Source organism: Nanorana parkeri, unplaced genomic scaffold (assembly GCF_000935625.1).
Source record: "Nanorana parkeri isolate BGI_ZX_2015 unplaced genomic scaffold, ASM93562v1 scaffold820, whole genome shotgun sequence".
Lineage (NCBI taxonomy): Eukaryota > Metazoa > Chordata > Amphibia > Anura > Dicroglossidae > Nanorana > Nanorana parkeri.
This window is the reverse complement of record NW_017307088.1, coordinates 271,836-291,136: the sequence shown is the minus strand read 5'-3', so window position 1 is coordinate 291,136 and position 19,301 is coordinate 271,836. Positions and strand designations below refer to the sequence as shown.

General features: G+C 44.2%; 1 protein-coding gene across 1 annotated transcript; it reads right to left on the bottom strand.

Moving 5' to 3' along the window:
• Positions 1-983: 983 nt before the first annotated feature.
• On the bottom strand, positions 984-18,093 carry PPP1R32 (protein phosphatase 1 regulatory subunit 32). Its single transcript, XM_018565166.1, has 11 exons — positions 17,988-18,093; positions 14,160-14,295; positions 13,299-13,452; positions 12,640-12,768; positions 10,908-10,971; positions 8,401-8,507; positions 6,891-6,959; positions 3,656-3,742; positions 3,202-3,282; positions 3,029-3,117; positions 984-1,105 (listed from the first exon to the last, which is right to left on the bottom strand). The coding sequence occupies exons 1-11, from the start codon at positions 18,091-18,093 to the stop codon at positions 988-990; spliced, it is 1,140 nt and encodes a 379-aa protein (XP_018420668.1). The 3' UTR covers positions 984-987.
• Positions 18,094-19,301: the final 1,208 nt, after the last annotated feature.

Genomic DNA, 19,301 nt, shown 5'->3' with positions numbered 1-19,301 from the left:
TTGTCCCCATCAGAGTGCCCCCCTTACATTGGTTGTCCCCATCAGAGTGCCGTACTGTATTATTACTGCTTTCTATTTTTACAGGCACCACTATATGTGCTCTGCAGAGCTGCCGCTGAGGTGAGAAAACAGAAGGAAGGTGTTCTGTGCTTGTGTGCACTAGCGTGCAGTGTGTGAGCTGAGCACAGCCAGATGAAAGACTGCATCTTCAGCCAATCGGCTCACACGTTACAACCAAATAGACTTTGCATTGTGACACGTGGGTTTACACATGCTTGCTGATTGGCTGTAGATTACATTTTTCATCTCAGCACGCTCAGCTATGCGAGCTCTTGCAAGCTGACGCGCCAGAGTGAAAATGACATGACACACTGCATGCGAAGGTCCGTGCACCACCGATCTGCGCTGCTTCACATGCAATGTGTCAAAGGCTTAATTCTTCTAAGGGCACCAAGCAAAACTTAAGCAGGAGGGAGGGGTAATAGTCTCTGGGGGGTTGGCGTCCAGATGTTTGTGCCTAGTGTTCATTACTCCTGCAGGCAGCACTATAACCCTAGGTTGCTTACTAACCAGCTGTGTCCCTCAAAAGTCGATAGAGAAAGCAACCACCTACTCATCACCCACAAGGTTTATCGTTTCTAAATACAGTATCAGTATGTTACAGAGACGTGATTATTCATTTTAGATTTTTGGTCATGAAAATACGGTGGTTCACATGTTGTCTGAAAGATTTTAGCTGTAGGGTAATTTTTTTTCTGGTACACTGCAGGATGAAAAGCAAGTGACCAAACTGATCTGGCAACAAAGCTCAACAGGGAGTCTGGGGTTGCAAAGGAGGGTCGCATAATAAGAGCTGCTGTAGGGGGCATTATTAGACTATATTCTTCTGTATCCAGAGGTGTGCAAAGTAAAATATGACAAAAGTTCGGGTTTTGAAACATTTTGTTTTTTTATTTTAGTCTCCGAGTCTCACTTCCTAACTTTGGCTTAAATACTAGTTATGTGTATTTCATTATTTACGGAGAAGCCGCTGTGGAGTTGATTCTGTATTCCAAAACGAGTCCAGCCTTCACGATCTCTCCCGTGCGTTGCTAGATCTCTAAACCTGCAGTAGAGGAGAAAATACATTTATTGAAAGTAAGAAACAAAAACATTACTTTTTGTAATAGCTTTTGCGAGAAGGTAAAGGATGCAAATGGCGTTCTAGTTAGTCCCGGCATTCCAATTATCTGACAGTTTGAAAACACAACTACAAATTCCCAGGAATACCACAGACCAGAGCCTTGAGCTGTATCATGGTTTAAAAACAAAAGCTTTGTGACTACTTGCCCATGTAGAATGCATTGTAAAAATCACCAGCAGTGTATCCACTGTCACAATGTTGTGACATTGTACTGAGGATGCTGCCAGATGGTTGGTAGGCTAACTGGTCATTGCCAACGTGAGGAGACCATTGCAGAGAGATCGCCAGTTAATTAAACAAACTGGGAAAACCTGTGCTCGTTGGATAACTGGAGAGACTTCCAGGATTTAACATATCCTGAATATACCAGTAACAGTTGATTGTAGAAAATCTTCCAATTTAAGCAATAAATCTAGCAGAGAGGAGACATCCATTCTCCAGAGGACACTAAGCATAACCAACAAGGTGAGAGGTGGGAGAGGTTAAAGGAGAATTATGAGGCGAGTGATTTTCACTCAGCCTCATAATCTGAGCCGACCTGTGACAATGAAACTGTCACAGGTCGGCTCAGTAGATCGGGAAGTGAGCGAACACATACCGGCGCTCGCTCACTTCTCGATCTATCCGTGCTGTCACTCACAGCTCCCTGCAAGGATTCCCCCCTCCCCTGTCCAATCCTCCAGTGCTGACTTGTGGAACGGACGGGGGAAGTGGCCGGTACAGCTGGCTCTGCCTCTAGATAGGCAGAACCAGCTGTCACTCACGCAGCTGGGTGGATCCCGACAGAATTGTTGGGATCCGTTACGGCTGTGGCATCTCAGTATACCGTGAGCTGTAGCTGGCAGTATACTGAGCTTTGGGTGACGGGAGGACGCTAGTTTGTGTCCTACGTTACCCTTAGGAGAACTATGGGGAAAAGCCTTAACCCCATAGTTCTCCTTTAAAGCTTAGGGGACTGGCCTTCGGTTTATATGCACCTCGTTTCCATTTTCCTTGTAGGCAGCAGTAAAATCCTTAGTTGATTGTTACCATAAAGTCCTGTCCCTCAATGGACAATAGAGGGAAAACAAATTACGGTGAGCACAAAAATGCTGGTTTTGTTACTGTGTGCTATATGCTTATTTTACTATTGAAAATTATTTTATTAAAGCCATTATTTCATGAATCATTTGAATTTACCACACACGTTAGTTTATCATGTTTTGAGGTATTTTGTAAGTAGAAGTTTATTAACACTGAAATTTTGCAGTGTTAATAAAAAATTACAGTGGAACTAAACTCTCCTATCCTTGTGCAGCAAAGACAACGCCATCTTAGCTTCTAGTTAGATCAACAGTTGCCATGGTGCTGCACATGCGATCAGCTGTGACACCAGCCATTCAAAGGCTTAAAAGTTCAGATGAGAGCTGACATGGCGCAGTGGCAACTATGACCGTTATCACCAGGGGCATGTCTTGAATGTCACAAACTTGCAAAAGTTAAATTGGTGAGTTTAGTTCTGCTTTAAATATCTCCAGGTTCAGGCTGCCAATAACTGAGCTTTTGAGGTCTCTGTAGAGGAGATCCTGAAAATCAGCTGTTTAGATTAAAATAATTTATAGAATGATGTTTAAAGAGCTCAACCATCTTGGTGAAGTGAACCTAATGTGCCCCAGCTAATGAAATCACAATGTCCAGCTTGATACACTCCAATTCTTGCATTTTCCAAACCCACAACCACTTTTATGTGCATGTTGGGTAATCCCATTTACTGTCTATTTATTGCTTTGTAAGTGCTACTACGGCTCATTTATATCCTTAGGTATTAAAGCCACTGGGGCAAACTTATTTTTTGCTGTAAAGTACCTTTGGTTATAGTTGGTCAGGTAATGTTGTGGAAGCTCCACCTCAGGTTGCACATATTTCAGATTATTGTTATTGAATCCAGATGATTCCTGAAAGAGGGCAAACATTTTCTCAGTTTAGTTAAAACTAATTTCACCCAGTACCTAAAATAACAAAACTGTTTGTATACAGACCTTCTTTCCAACGTAAGTTCTTCCTAGAAGATCATTCTTCTGCTTCATGGAGTTGCCAGATCTAGAGTCTCCAGGCATAGACTGTGTTTGTAATGTACATATAGACAGCACACAAAAAAAAAATCTAATTACGCCTCTTCATTAATGTAATTTTACAATTCTGCATATACTGTATCTATATTGAGCAAACAAATATTTTCAAGAACAAAACATGTTGAATTATGTAATGTTGTGGTCCATTAATATCTATGCTTTCTGGTAATGTGTCAGCCATAGTTGCTGTAAAGCCATTCACTTTGAATGACACCCCAATGCACTATTACAGTTGCAGGCAACATGTAGTGGATTGCCACATACATAGAAGCTGGCCATACATTTTGAGTTTTTTTTTTTTTCGCCCAGCCCCGTAGGACATGTCAGTCACGATAGCAGCAAGGGCAAAACTGAATCTTACACTGATGAAGAGTACTTTATCTGTTTCCCGGGAGAAACCGCTGTCTCTTTCAGAGTTCCTGGCTAATGCTGGAAGTGGCTCTCGTCCCTGCAAAACAGATGAGATTAAATGAAACACTAGCATACATAAGTTTACCCTGAAATATTAGCATTATTTTTGTAAAAAACATATAAACTGGTTTCAAAGCTATTGGATGGTTCAATCTGTAGGGACTCCAGTGGCAAAATATCCCACCACTGTTCCAAGCTTCACTCCAAAAATATTGCACATGCACAATACTGTCGAGATCCACCCAGCTGCGTGAGTGACAGCTGGCACTGCCTATCTAGAGGCAGAGCCAGCTGTGCCCGCTCCCTCCCTCCGTTCGTTCCGCCAGTCAGCGCTGGAGGATTGGAGACGGGAGGGGGGAATCGCTGCGGGGAGCGGTGCCTGACAGTCACCGCTCACTGCAGGGAGATGGTGGGGAAGTGAGCGGATCGGATGCATTTTATGCTCACTTCCCGATCGATAGAGCCGACCTGTGACAGGTTCATTGTCACAGGTCGGCTCTAACTATGAGGATGAGTGGAAATCACTCACCGCATAGTTCTCTTTCAAGCTTAATCCAATTATTTGCTGCAGATACCAGCACTGTTCGTCTGCCTCAATTCACATTTTCTGCACATTTGGTGCACAAATAACCAATATCTTCAGTCTCATTTTGTGATGATAATGAGGTCTGATGAACCCCAAACTAAGGGGGGAATAAGGGGGAAGCTGTGCTGAACACAGTGCACACAACATTTCCTCAAAAATCTGCAATTGAGCTACAAAACAATCAAATTTAATGTCTTCTGTCTGTGAGGTAGAAGGGACCACTTTGGGAGACCACACACCAGGTTGAAACAACACAAGGCAGGCAGCCATCATAAATCCCAATAAAACATTTCAGTTCAAACATCTTGCACAGTCTATTAATGAGCCTGGCTGTAAGTGCCTAAATGGCTTTCATAAACAGTACTGGAAAGCCAGAGACTGGGGTTACTGACCTATGCTAACATACAGATGAGCTGCCAAAAGTTAAGTTTCAAACAATTTCCATAGAAAGACGATCAGACATCAAACATGCCTGTGCTGTTATGTTCATCAGGCAAATTGGGCACATTACATCTCCTAAGGAGAATATTCATAAGATTCATAGCAAATCGTATAGCTATGGTTAAAATCAGGGGTCTCAAACCTCCGGCCCTCCAGCTGAGGTGAAACTACAAATCCCATGATGCATCTCTCTTCAGCAGTCATGTCTGTGGTTGTCAGAATCTTGCAATGCCTCATGGGATTTGTAGTTCCACCACAGCTGGAGGGCAGGAGGTTTGAGACCCCTGGTTTAAATACTTGGCATAAAGGAAGTGTCCACTGAGGTGTAATCAAACACTTCAGCACTCCTACATCACACGCCTCAGCTTTTTTGATTGGGTTGGGGTTGGCTCATGATACCCTCTGAAGGGTCAACACATATCTGCAGTTTAAAGATCTAATTTTACCACCCAAATTTCATTCATAAAAAGCCGACGACCTTTAGTCCATCAGATTGCAGTGGATTGGACTCTGCCGAAACCAAAGACCGAGCGAACTTTGCTGAGTACTTTTCACTTTTAATCCTATTTTTTGTATAATTTGCTTATTGTCTCTGTTGTAATATTCTGTAATTGTCTTTTTTTTCTCCATTAGAAATACATTTTAAACATAATTTAGCTAAATCTCTGAGTGTTCTTAATAAGACATAAAATAATTCAAAAAAGGTTAAAGATGCCAGCCTGATGCTCAATTGGAACTACAGACTGGTCAGCTTGACATAAATAGTATGCAAATTGTTTGAGGGAATGGTACTCGATGGAACTCGATGGACCTGTGTCTTTATTCAACCTCAAATACTCTGTAACTAATCCCTGTAGGAAAACCTGCCTCTTTGTTCACACCAAATGCAGAGCAGATCCGGTCAGGTTTCTGCACACGCACACTAGTCTTTTAGACGCGTTTTTTTGTACGTGTTTTTGATGCGTTCCGGGCTCTTTTTGGTAAAAAAAATGTAAGTTTTAAATGGGCTTTCAGTGTGTTCCAGGCATTGGCATGCGTTTTTGATGCGCTCCAGAGCAGGTAAAATAGGGCCTGCTGCAGTTTTTTCACCTGCTCTGGATCTGCTCTGCAACTGCACGCCGCTGCGATGTGAACTGCAGCAAAAAATACCATTGGAATACATTGGACGCAGTTTTGATCCGGTCTGCAACTGATCTGCTCTGGATCTGCTCCGCGCTTGGTGTGAACAAGCCCTCAGGAAAGCTTCCATATTTTAAATTGTGAACATTCCTGCCTGGGCGTGGCAGCGTGTGTACAGAATTTGCAATGGCAAGTTCCAAATGGCTACAGCAGACAGCAGATGCTGTGAATGGTGTGTGATACTGTTAGAATATGTGGAGATGGGTACTCCTTATGGGGGTAAAGGGTTAACTGTGAGTTAACTGACCCCAGTAACGATCACTCTCAGTCTGCTGGCACTTAGATTGTTGCCCTGCAGGCAGGACCAGATTTCCCACAAAGCCAACCAAGGCCCAGCCTTGGGGTAGCAGGGAGTAGAGGGGCAGCAGGGGTGTGGAATACCTATCTCCTGATGCCCGTGACATGCAGTTCCGGGCGCCGGGTGGGTCGTTTTCTACATTTAGCCCTGCTTTGGGCAAGCAGAGCTAAATGTACAGCAGGGAAGCCAACGCTTGTTTTGTATAAGTGATCTTGGCACTGCCACCGAGATCACTTGTATGCAGCTTGCAGGTCTGGGGGGGGTTTGGTGGGTAGGGGGGCACATTGAGGAACCTGTCCTTAGGGCAGCAGAGAGAGAGTAAATCCGGCCCTGCCCACGTGCTGGAAAGTCTCTGTGCTGGGTGAGGCTGAGTGCAGCTGTCACATTCTGGTGGCAGTGGCGGGATATGAGACTGTCGTTGTCACATTCAACTCTTTTTTAATCACCTTAATAAATACCCAGTAATGTAAACAAGTCTAGGCAAGCCAGATATGCATGGATTCCCACGACCTTTACAAAAAGACCCCATAAAAATGCAGAGTTGAAAACACATTTTTTTTTTTTTAGTAACCTGCACCACAAAAATATAAACTGAAATTTAACTTCTGTGGGCTCTTCACTTTTTTGTTTTAGTAAATGGCCCCCAGGTCATAAACACATCATTCAATATGCAATGTATACCTGTAAAATGGAGCTTGGCAGAAAATCAGTCTTGGTGATACTGAGTCCCATCAGTCGGTGATACCCCACCTACAAAATAAAACGTGAAGGTGACAGTGCTGGTGTAATCACAAATCCACATCAAATACATTAGTAATTGGCACAGATAAAGTTGTATATGTGTCACCTCGGCATGGATGGGATGGCTAGATTTTAACATTGGTGCATATTATTTTATTTTTTTTAAATTATGAATTTAAACTTTCAGGCCTGGCACTTCCTTTTTTTGTGGGTGACACCACTCGCCCACAACCCAGTACAGCCCTGGCATTGTCATCCCGCTCTCCCGCTGTGCAGCTTCCAGCTGGCAAACCTGCAAATCAGCTCATAGGAGGAAGAGGAAGAAATTGAACTTCAGGACAAGTGAGTCATGTCACCAGAAGTGGCTAACTAAGGCTGGGTTCACACCTAGGCGACAGCGTTTTTGCTCGTTTCTATGCGCGTATTTGCACATTGTTGTGTGCGTTTTATGCACATAAATCTCGCTTAGTCCTGGTTCACACGTAGTGTTTTGTAGCGCCTTTTCTTCCCTAAAAAACACAAAAAATACTCCCAAAACAAAATCCCATTCATTTCTATGGCCATGTTCACATCTGAGCGTTTTGTAGCTTGTAGCAAAACGCCCATCACTGGAAAAAGTACAAGAACTTCTTTTTGTCAGATAAAGTGCTTCTTGGCCCCAAAGACTCCAATGAATATGCTCAAAAACGCAAGTTTGCTGTGTTTTTGTGAGTTTTTTTACCGCATTTTATGGGCGTTTGCTTATTAACATCAATGTGTCACAATTCTCTCACAAAAAACATGCGACTGGATTTATGCGCATAGAAACTAGCAAAAATGCTGTTGTGTTGCCAAGGTGTGAACCTAGCCTTAGACTCTCTGCCCACTACCCCAGCCAACTCAAGTATTCCGCAAAAGGTCACGTGACTGCTACAAAAAAAATTAAAGAAGAAGGTGTCTTTACAAAGCAAGACTTTTCATATTGTGCGTAACATATAGTCTGCATGTTATAGGCTGCAAGAAGCCTGCAGTGGGTTTTCCTACATCACAAGTAGCTGCATTCCAGAATCAGAAGGTTACTGATAAAAGTTTGTGGGTACAGTGCACAGATGCCTTAATGGGCCGTACTCTGTACACCTCAATATTTTATTTACAATTTTTAATCTAATATACCTTTAACCAGTCAGATGTATCACCAGGGGTACACAACCTACTGGTGTAATGACCCTGCAGTGGGTTTGTCTCAGAATTCTCCTGCTATTACAACAGGGGGTTTCCATAACACCAGATGACCAACAAAAGGGACGGGGTGGATTGGCACACTTCAACTATGCCTAAATGAAAAACTGAAGTACTGAGCAGGTAGACTGCTTCCTGTAAGCATCTCCAGGGTTTCTGGTTTAATAAGGGTGTGCCTTTAATTCCTTATCCGGTATGGTAATTTATACAGTGAATGTATTATCTTGCTTACCGGCTCACAGTACTGTGAGTGTGGATCATGGGTAATGGGTTCCTTGTTTGACCCCTCGGTAAATCCTGAATTTTCCATAGCTCCAATAACAGCATTTTGAGAGGAGCCTGCAAATAAAAAGATGGTGGATGATGGCAGAATCATGATACAGTATTATATTTATAAAGTATCTGCTTTTTACCTCTTGTACTGAGAGGTACATTGCACGGGAATGACTGGAGCTGTCAAATATACAACTCACATCGTATTATTCTGAGCGTGGATTGCAGGCTCTCCTTAAAGGAGAACTATGAGGTGAGTGATTTTCACTCAGCCTCATAGTTCTAACCGACCTGTGACAATAAAACTGTCACACGTCGGCTCAATAGATCGGGAAGTGAGCGAACACATACCGTTGTTCGCTCCCTTCTCGATCATGTCCCTTCAGAGAGCCGTGACTGTCACTCACGGCTCCCTGCAGGGATTCTCCCCCCCTTCCCGCTCTGATCCTCCAGCGCTAACTGACGGAACAGATGGGGGAAGGGGCAGGTACAGCTGGCTCTGCCTCTAGATAGGCAGAGCCAGCTGTCAATCACGCAGCTGGGTGGATCTCACAGTATACTGAGCTTTGGGTCACGGGAGGACGCTAGTTTGTGTCCTCCCTTTACCCTGGGGAGAACTATGGGGAAAAGCACTGACCCCATAGTTCTTCTTTAAATTAAATCTTTCATGAGTGAACCATGTAGGCTGCCATTGCTAACCATTTCTTCTGAAAATGCTAGTTAACTGTCTGTCATACTGATTCTCTAGATGCCTCCCCACAGGGTGGTAGAGCGCTGGACTCCAAGATTAGTTGAGGTCCCAAACGATTTACATTACTGTTATAGTATGTCAGCTTTAGTTTTGCTTATTGGAGCCCTGTCAGGTCAAAGTCAGCTTATATCAAGTGAAAGGACAAGAGCAACAAGCCATAGGAATCTGTCCAGATATCTTTATTTGTCACAATAAAATGGTCTATCAAGACCTGGCAACAGGTAGAAGATCATTTAATTAAGTTGCCAGGCTGTCAGACAACAGAACCGAGTGAACTTCTAGCTGCAGCTACAAAAAAAACAACCCATGATTAACCATCCATGCAGATTCCTCTTACCCAGAAAATCTAAGCCCTGATGAAGGGGAATTTAAACATAATCCTCAAAATGCCTTGGCTGCCAATTCATGCTAGACCGTATTGTGACAAATAAAGATTATACTGTACGTCGACTCAATTTTACGGCACTCTCGTCCAGGGGCGTAACTAGAAATCACAGGGCCCCATAGCAAAATTTTGTATGAGGCCCTGTGATTTCTAGTTATACCCCTTGCAGAGCCCACTCGAGATCCCACCTGAGGGTGACCCTGCAGAGCCCACCATAGAGTGTCTATGGTGGGCTCTGCAGGGTCACCCTCAGGTGGGCAGGTCGCACTCCTTACCTGTCCGCCTCCTCTTTGTCCACGGTCGCTGATGGGCCCCGCCTCCTCCACTGCTGCCTACCATGGGCTCCACCGCCGCTGCTGGCTCTCATTGACTCTGTGGAGAGGAACGCGCCGCTGCACAGATTACTGTCAGTGATCTGAACTGTGGCGTGTTCGTCCTCAGCCGCTAGTGAAAGCCAGCAGCAGAGGATCCCATAGCGGCCAGCACGGCATCTGGCTGGGCCCCACTGTGCCCCGGGCCCCATAGCGGCCGCCTGGGTCGCTATGGTGATTTTTACGCCACTGATCTTGTCCTTTTCGCTCTATATCCAGTGACCTGCAAGAAGTATAGAGATATGGAATATTGACACTCATATACAACCTGCTTGTCTTGGGACTGTGAGTGAAAATGTATTGCTGCCAAACATACCCACCACCCAAACATTATTAGAAGGTGGTGGGTATGTTTGGCAACAATATGTTTTCATCCACAGTCCCAGGACAATGGCAGTCCCTGTACTTTTCTAATGGCAGGTTTGCTTAAATGCTAACTGTACAATGTGCACATGCAGACCTATTCTGGATTAATTTGAGACTTCATGGATGTAGACGTATTATATGGTCCATATTTTAAATAACAGGACAAAATACAGTATGTCAATCACACAAATGCAGTCACATGTGTGGATTAATAGGTTTGCAATGGCTGTGGCTGCTGGGAAGACTTTGAAACTCAAGTGCAGATACTTGGAGGTTCATTTATAAAAGTTCTGCTCAGCGTATAGCTGGGCAGATGCCATTCGCACCGCACTAGTACTCCTAGATGGCACTGACGAGTATAGACATTTCCTATGCTCATCATTGCCATCTAGGGGCACTAGTGCCAAAAAACTGGTATCCTTTTATAAATGATTTTTTTGCAAATGATCCCCTTGGCATCATCCTAAGTCCCAAAAATGATGTGTGAAGCTAGCTAGTGATTCAACCTGCCAGCATCCATATAGAAATAGAAAGTCAGTTTTGGGGGAAATGACCCTTACATGTTAATTTTGAAGGAGATACAAATGACTCACCTGTCTGATGGGGTGACTGTACATAGAATCTGTTTTTATATTCTGTAGACATAAAAGATGGACCCTATGACATATAAAGGTCACACTGTTAGAGACAGAGAGAAGCTGAACACATTTCCTTTCTATACAATACAGTCATTGAGACAACCTCGTAAGTGCTTTTAATTCCAGCCACTTGTTTTAGATTTAGATAACCAGGGGAAGACTTAGATCCACTGTCAAGCCTCCGGTGGTCACTCACTTCCTATGTGGCTTAAGAGAAACTCCAGCCAAAACCTTTTTTTTCAACTTTGGGCATAGTGAAGAAAGTTTAGAACCTTTGTGTGGATTTTATTGTGATTTGTGTCCCCCTTGGAGATATTTGTGCACGCTTCCTGCACTAGGGACACAATAGGAATTGAGGGGAAATCTCTTTAAAGTTAAGAGGAAATCCAACCTTTGACAGATGTTACTGGAATAAGTGTTCCCATTTGAAGATTGCCCTTGTGTTCTGCTGGCAGCTGCACAATTTTACATTTGCCCTCACAGCACTGCCCAAAACATAGCGTCTTCAGACCCTTTCACATATATGTGCATGCATTAAAGTAGAGGTAAACTCATATCCTAAAAAACCCTATGCAGGTCCCCCCTCTTATCTATACCCAGACAGACCTCAGATGCAGCACGCACCCACTATAGAATACCCGGGCAGTCTGTACATTAATCTTCCAGCACCAGTATTGCAGTGTGCAGGCGTGACTACAAACTCTATAAAGATGAGGGGCAAGCCCAACTCAGTAGCAATAAAAAGCTTGACAGAGCTTCTAAACCATAAACTCTCCAAAAAATAGGTTTTGGCCGGATTTACACATTAAGTTCTCTGAAGCGGGCAGTTAAAATGTACAGATCCTGAGAGTCCCATAAACATTTCCAATATAATGTTAATATAATATAATGTTAATTTTCATCAATTCTAATTGTGTCCATCAATAACTCATTAGCTTTGAAACTGATTACTCTCAATTTTCTGTAAACTGGCATCGCCACATCTTTGAAGCGGCAGCAGCAGCTATCTTGAGCCCACCTCCATTTTCTGTTGGAACAACCTCCGACATTCATCAATCACTTCTCCCTCCTGATCTGTACTGTGGTTGACCCCCCCGCCCCCCTCACCTCACAGCTTTTAGCTTTCTCCGACATCAACCATTTTGTTCCTGAGCTTTACGTGAAAGAACACATCCCCGGCATCCCTTTAGACATGCCTACAACCAGTCAACCAATCAACAAATTGCAGAGTTAAAGTCTGTAGCACCCAGTCGCCAGCAGGGAGAAGCAGGCACATCTAAAGGGTTCCTGGGGATGTGTTCTTTCATATCATCAGTCCGTGAGCTGTAACGTATACAGGAGCCTACCAAACTCAGAGCAAAAGCAGCAGACCGACCTAGAGATTACTTCACTGGGTCTCAGAACAGTATGGACACCGGCACTCCAAAGGTAGAAGTACATCTATTTGTTGACGCACATGCAATGAGCATGTCTTGCACGTGCGTCAATAAATAGACGTACTACTACCTTTGGAGTGCCGGTGTGCATACTTTTTTGTATTACTGGACGGTAGCCACCTGTCGACTGCCGATGCACCCAACCATTCTTATTATGGATAAGCGGTCAGGAGTGCAATGGGTATATGGATTGTGGGTCTCAGAACAGGTACTTCTTGAAAAACAAAACTATTTGAACATTTTTTACTCACATTTCTGAGGTTTTCAACCTCAGGGGATCCCTTTCCATGAGGCATAAACAGCAGAGGTCGATGGTGTGGCGGGATGCCAGCAATAACTCCAGAACCATGATCCCGTGTGTCAAAGTGCACAGACTTCACCTGCAGTATAAAACTCATGAGGTCATCCTGACAAAACACATTAAAGAAAGTCTGCACTAATACAATGTGTAGGCTGATATTTCTGACCTCCTTCCTGAAGATGCTAGTTGCTTGGCTGTCCCTGGCTTTCAATGTCACCAACCCAGAACAGAAAGTGAGAACTCCTGATCTGCAAACTTATTCCAAGTCAGTGACTTGCAGAGTGTTGAAGCCATTGGAGCAGAATGGCAGACAGGCAACATCATTGTTATAATAAGAGGTGAGCAGCGGCAGACTACCCATGAAATCTGGTGTCACAGACAACACCCCAAAGGGACCCCAAGATAACAACCCTTCCCGACTGTATCCAAAGCATAACAAATGCTTTGCATTATATGTCTGTGGACAGAGCAATCACAGTCTGACTCTGATCAAATCACAGTTATCTGATGATGATAATGATGATAATGATGACGACGACGATGATGATGATGAATCTACTATCTATGGGTCATTCACATTGCAGATCATTAAATACCTCCAGTACTCACAGCTCTGGATTTGGGAATGGTGACTTCACTGCTCCTGATGAATCCACTCTGGGGAGAGTATAGGTTGTGGGGCAGAGGCTCTGTTCCTGTAACATGTTGGTGAGGGACAAAATCTCTGTTGGTGATTGATGTGTAATTTTTCCTTAGCATTAACCTGAGCAAAAGATGAGAAGGTATATTACGCAAGATGTCCAGTTTGATCAGATAACATGTAAATAAAGTGAAATTCTATCCCCTCTTTAAGTTTTAGTTAGAGTTGGGTAGGGCTCAGCCTCTTGCCAACTGCTCAACTGCTGCTCGCGGCATACTGAGACATCGCAGCTGAAGCGGATCCCGACAATTATGCCGGGATCCGCCCAGCTGCGTGACTGACAGCTGGCTCTGCCTATCTAGAGGCAGAGCCAGCTGTACCCGCCCCCTCCCCCGTCCGTTCCGCCAGTCAGCGCTGGCGGAGCGGGGAGGGTGGGAATCCAGCCCCTCCCCTGTCACGGCAGAGAGCCTTGACAGGATCGAGAGGTGAGCGAACGCCGGTATGTGTTCGCTCACCTCCCGATCTACTGAGCCGACCTGTGACAGTCTCATTGTCACAGGTCGGCTAGAACTATGAGGTTAGTAAAAAGCACTCACCTCATAGTTCTCCTTTAAAACCAGTATAGTGCTTCTCTCACTAGCAGAGGAAATACTGTAAACATCTCCAAAGGAATCCATTATTTATTAGAAGCTTGTCATATTAGTTGCAAGTAGGATTTCAGTAACACCACTGTATTGTAGAACATAGATATATTTCCTCATGATTATTGCTTTAGCTGGCAAGATGGCTGTCTCTATGCAACAGTTAACAGCACCGCATTGAAAGCTTACCCCATGGCTGGGTTATCTTTCCGGTCCAAGTTGGGTGAATAGTATACAGCCGGTCTGAAGTTTGATTGGTACCCTGTGCTCCGGTGGGTAAGAATCCCAGGATGCTGGACACCACCTGGAACAAACTGTGGGCGACCTGCATGACACCAGTTCGAGAATACCGAAGGAGTCAACAAAATGTTACATGAACATAAACATAGAGACTTGTATTTTATAACTGTGATCTACTTACATTGCTTTACTTAACAACATATATGAGTTTTATGATTCTGTATAAATCAAGCAGGTAAGGATGACCATACCACCTGCAAGCAATGTTCTATCGTTAGCATTGCATATTGTAGTTGGGCCTTTTTCTCCAAGTAGGGGCGATAAACAGTGCTAAAGGCAGTATTGGGCACTCGCATTCTATGGAGAAGAATGAAGGATAAAATGCACAATTGATGCTCTGCTGTGGCAGGCCAAGGGCATTGCAGGTGGTGGCACTGGAAAAAGCCAAATGAGGATGAACAGATCTCTCCCCATCAGGCATTTTGAGGGAGAAATCTGCCAAACTCTGGCTGAATCCCATAGTGAATTGAGCCCATCATTTCCACATAGGGGTGTATCTGCATCTGCTGGAGGACATTAAATCACTGTTCATATGATAAATGGGGGCTATTGTGCAGATGCTAATGAACATCAGTGCTGTAGACTCCTCTTTATCAAGCAGGGTGCCATGGCACTCTGGTGTGGCTTCTGGCTTTCTCAGGGGTGCCTGAGAATTTTGTGGTAAGGGGACTGTGATGTGAAAGTGGGGAACTCTGATATGAAAGAGTGGCTGCTGATGGGAAAGGGGGGGGGGGCTCCCAATGCAAAGGGTGACTCTGATATGAAGGGGGAATCTTGATTTAAAGGGGACACTTCAATGTGAAGGGGGAAACCCACTTTTTTGTTTATTCTTGAATGGGGTCTCCCTTAAAGTATATTGCATTTTAAACTGGGGTGCCTAGAGATTTTGCATACTTTTAAAGGGTGCCATATACTGCTGTAGACCACTATTCTATTCTCAAAAAGATGTTACCTGGGCTACTTCTTACTAACTCGGAGAGGTGGTTCTGCTTCTTTTAAAACAAAACAGTTTGGAGTTTTATTAAATAATAATGATATCTGTAAGTTTCTGGGAGTTTTAAAAACATAGAAGACATTTACTTTGGAGAACATGTACACGCACGTATGGAGTACTGGTAATAAATGTACCAATGTCAAGGGGTCCTTGAGATTAGGTGACTCACACAAGGCTGTTCTTGGTCAACCCTGGCTTTTATGAGAGGATACATCTTTTCACAGTTTTGAGAAACATGGCTGTAAAGTGAAGGTCTTTAAAGTTCTATTGTTCACTTTAAACCAAGTCACAAATGGGGTGGACCATCTATCTATATATCCACTTCCTCTTCTGATCACTTCAATGAGGATGTGACTTTCTCTTGAGGTCTTTTTTCACACTCCTCTCACTGAAAGGAGAACTTGTGCTGCTTTCCTATAGTTCCTCTGTGTACTTTCTCTCTGTATTTTTCAGTTTTATAAGCTTGGCTCTGTATACTGTTCCTTATCATATACATTTTTATTGGTTTCATCACAGAAGACAATTGACATTACATAACATCACAGTATTCGGTGCGTAGACCGTAGCATCGACAAGAAAACATGTGTTAACAGGTGCTAAATATGGGTTATAGATCTGATAATGGGTGGTTACAGTTCGGAATTTATCGCTTTGATGGGGTAGCTAATGTGGGTACACAGCGGTCCATGAGAAAAATTAGAACATATATATTCCATATATGGCATATTAACCAGCTGGTCCGGTGGGAGGAGCTCCAGGTGGGGTCCTAATTTAGCTGGCCGGCGACTGCGAGAGGATCCTGACACGCGCGGCACCTCTGGCAGTCACCGGCCAGCTAAATTAGGACCCCACCTGGAGCTCCTCCCACTGGACCAGCGTTGACTCGCCGCTGCTCTCCCACACCGAAGGTAAGTGAAAAAAAAAAACATAGCGCAAACATCGGGGCATTATGACAAGTACAAGTACTTGTCAAAATGCGCTGTTTTTTCCGCCCTCACCCTGCAGCGCCGTAAGGCGGCCGCCTGACTTGCCTTGCGGTAGCGCCGGGCCTGGCTAGGCTTCGTCTAGCTTTGTCTGTAGCCAGCCAGTTAGAATCTCAGGTAACGGTACCACAGAACACAGACAAGACAACACAAGGTGGAGGGGACACACATCTAGCCCTGTATACTGTTCCTAAAAGAAAAGCATTCGCTGTAGCTGAATAAGTGAGATATCAACTCTCTCAGCTTGGCTTCCCTGAACTTCCCGTCCAGTACAAAATCATATGGGATAAGGGAGGATTAAGGACCAAGGGGCAGAGAGTGTCTTGCCTTGCTCAGTTGGGGAGGCACACACAGATTACTAGCACACACAAGGGGGCTCCATAGGACCCTGCAATGGAAAGCAGTCACTATAAAACAGGATATCAAGGCCAGTGTTTAGGGGACCAGCTAACTCTGCAGGCAACTAAAACTTTTAAACATCAAGAAGCAGCATCCGTTGTAAGTCATTTAGCATATGTAATAAATTAAAAACCTTTTGTCTTTAATATCACTTTACATGTATAAACACTACGGTTTGAGGGAGGAGACAGCTCTCGGTTTGTCCCCTTTGTCCAGCAGGTTACTATGAAAATAGTCAAATGCCATTGATTCAGCTACCACTGTTATGCAAATGACACACGAGTTGATTTATCCTTCAAGCCAAGCCTATGGCTATATTCACAATTACAATGTAGGTGTGTTTAGGGATTCCTGCATCAGTAACTTGCGATTTCCTGCAGCAGGTATCCCAAATCTGCCATTTTCTATTGATTATGCATCCAGGGATAGTGATTGATTCCTAGCCGCATGTAATCGTAGGGTTGCCACCTGTCCATGATTCACCCGGACAGTCCGGATTTTTAATGCTTTGTCCAGGTTTCATGGCAACAGAAACCCGGACATAAGATGTCAGGCAGACAGGGGCAACCAAAATTAATATAGGGGCTACTGGCCCCCCACTGAAAATAGTCTCAACTGTGATATTTACATACGAATGGGTGGTGCTATTTACATATGAATAAGCTGCGACTCATTCCCCCAAAAATATGTCTGCGCGTCGCTAGAGTGTTCGGGTTTCGCTTGAAGAAAAGGTGGCAACCCTATGTAATCGTATCACATACATTTACATGCTGTGTGCCAGCTTTCTGCCTCTTACAAAATTGCTCGCTGTCACCCAATCAGTAACTTGAACAGGACACAGCTACCATTTGGGGATTCCTGCTGCAGAAAATCGCAAGTTCCTGACGCAGGAATCCCTAAACACACCTACATTGTAGTGTGAATGTAGCCTAAGTGTCCCATCATTCATTAAATTCCTGCCTAGAGAAACTTCAAGACTGGGTGAGATACAGCTTGTTGAAATAGTACTGGTGGTGGATGGCCCATATTTAAGTAAAAATGTACAAAACCGTTCCCAGCTCTGCTCCACATAACTATGTTCTTTTGTGTCTATAAGTGCACAGGTTGGTACATGTATGCATGAGTAATAAGCAAAGTGCATTGTGCAAAGTGATGTACCTAGAGCCAATTAACAAACATGTTGTAGAACCCCAATAAATTGGGGGAAAAGAGTTATGGTTCACTAAAGCCATTGTGCCTCAATACTCTGCAAACAGTAATAAAAAGCATTACAGAAAAACTTCTTTACTCTTTATTTACATCATCCTCCCAGTAATTTACCGGCATTATATTAACTCTCACCATATGAGCTGTTGTAGTTGGTACCATAGAAGTTCAGAGGGTCACAGCTTCCTCCAGCACTCCCCCGAATCCTTGGAGACATGCTGCCAACAGGATGACGTCCCATTGCAGTGGAAGGCTTAGATAAAACTGCTCTGATGTTTTAATAAACACAGAATTCATTTACAGAATGTGTCCCTGGAGTAACCTGGCTACAGTCACCATAGCAACATAAACAATGTCAGCTTTGGCCTGTACAGAGTTCCAACCACAAGAGGCCAAATTCTACTTTAAAGGTCCTGTCTCCATTGCAGACTGGATCTATATACTCAGATTAGTTGAGTCTCCCAAATTGATATTATAAGACTGTAAGGTGCACAATGCAACTTAAATGAAGATCTTATTAGTTGCATCCACAAACTGGTGTAAAGGATTTACATGCTTGGCACTGTGTTTTTATGGTATACATTTTCTTGAGCTTTATTTTGCCATGAAAACGAAAAAAAATCCTCCACAGGATAATAGACTTTATGTGTTTATTTCCCTAAAAATGTAAATATATTCTTATGCTTACTGTGGGGCTTATCCATTGTATACCTAGAGAGACCCTGTGCAGAGTGGCAATGGGTGGCGGGCGCTGGAACACAAAACATTGGGGAGGAATGGTCTTTAATTACGGACACCCATGCTGGGGGCGCAGGTGGTCTTTTACTATAGATGTAATTTTATTATTTAAAGGAGAACTATGGGGTCAGTGTTTTTCCCCATAGTTCTCCTTAGGGTAACGGGAGGACACAAACTAGCATCCTCCCGTTACCCTAAGCTCAGTATAGCTCGTAGCTGTAGCTCGCGTTATACTGAGACGCCGCAGTCGGAGCGGATCCCGACTTAGATGACGGGATCCGCCCAGTTGCGTGAGTGACAGCTGGCTCTGCCTATCTAGAGGCAGAGCCAGCTGTACCCGCCCCCTCCCCCGTCCGTTCCGCCAGTCAGCGCTGGCAGATCGGAGCGGGGAGAGGGGAATCCAGCCCCTCCCCCTGTCACGGCAGAGAGCCGTGACAGGATCGAGAGGTGAGCGAACCCGGTATGTGTTCGCTCACCTCCCGATCTACTGAGCCGACCTGTGACATTGTCACAGGTCGGCTAGAACTATGAGGTGAGTGAAAAGCACTCACCTCATAGTTCTCCTTTAACACGGGAAAGTTTTACTTCCACTAATGCAGGGACATTTCTACTCCCACATTCCACTCCTCTCTCTTAGGGCCCGACTTCACAGGGCACTAGTTCCCCTAGATCTGTGGCGGCCAACCTATGGCATGTGTGCCACAGAGGGCA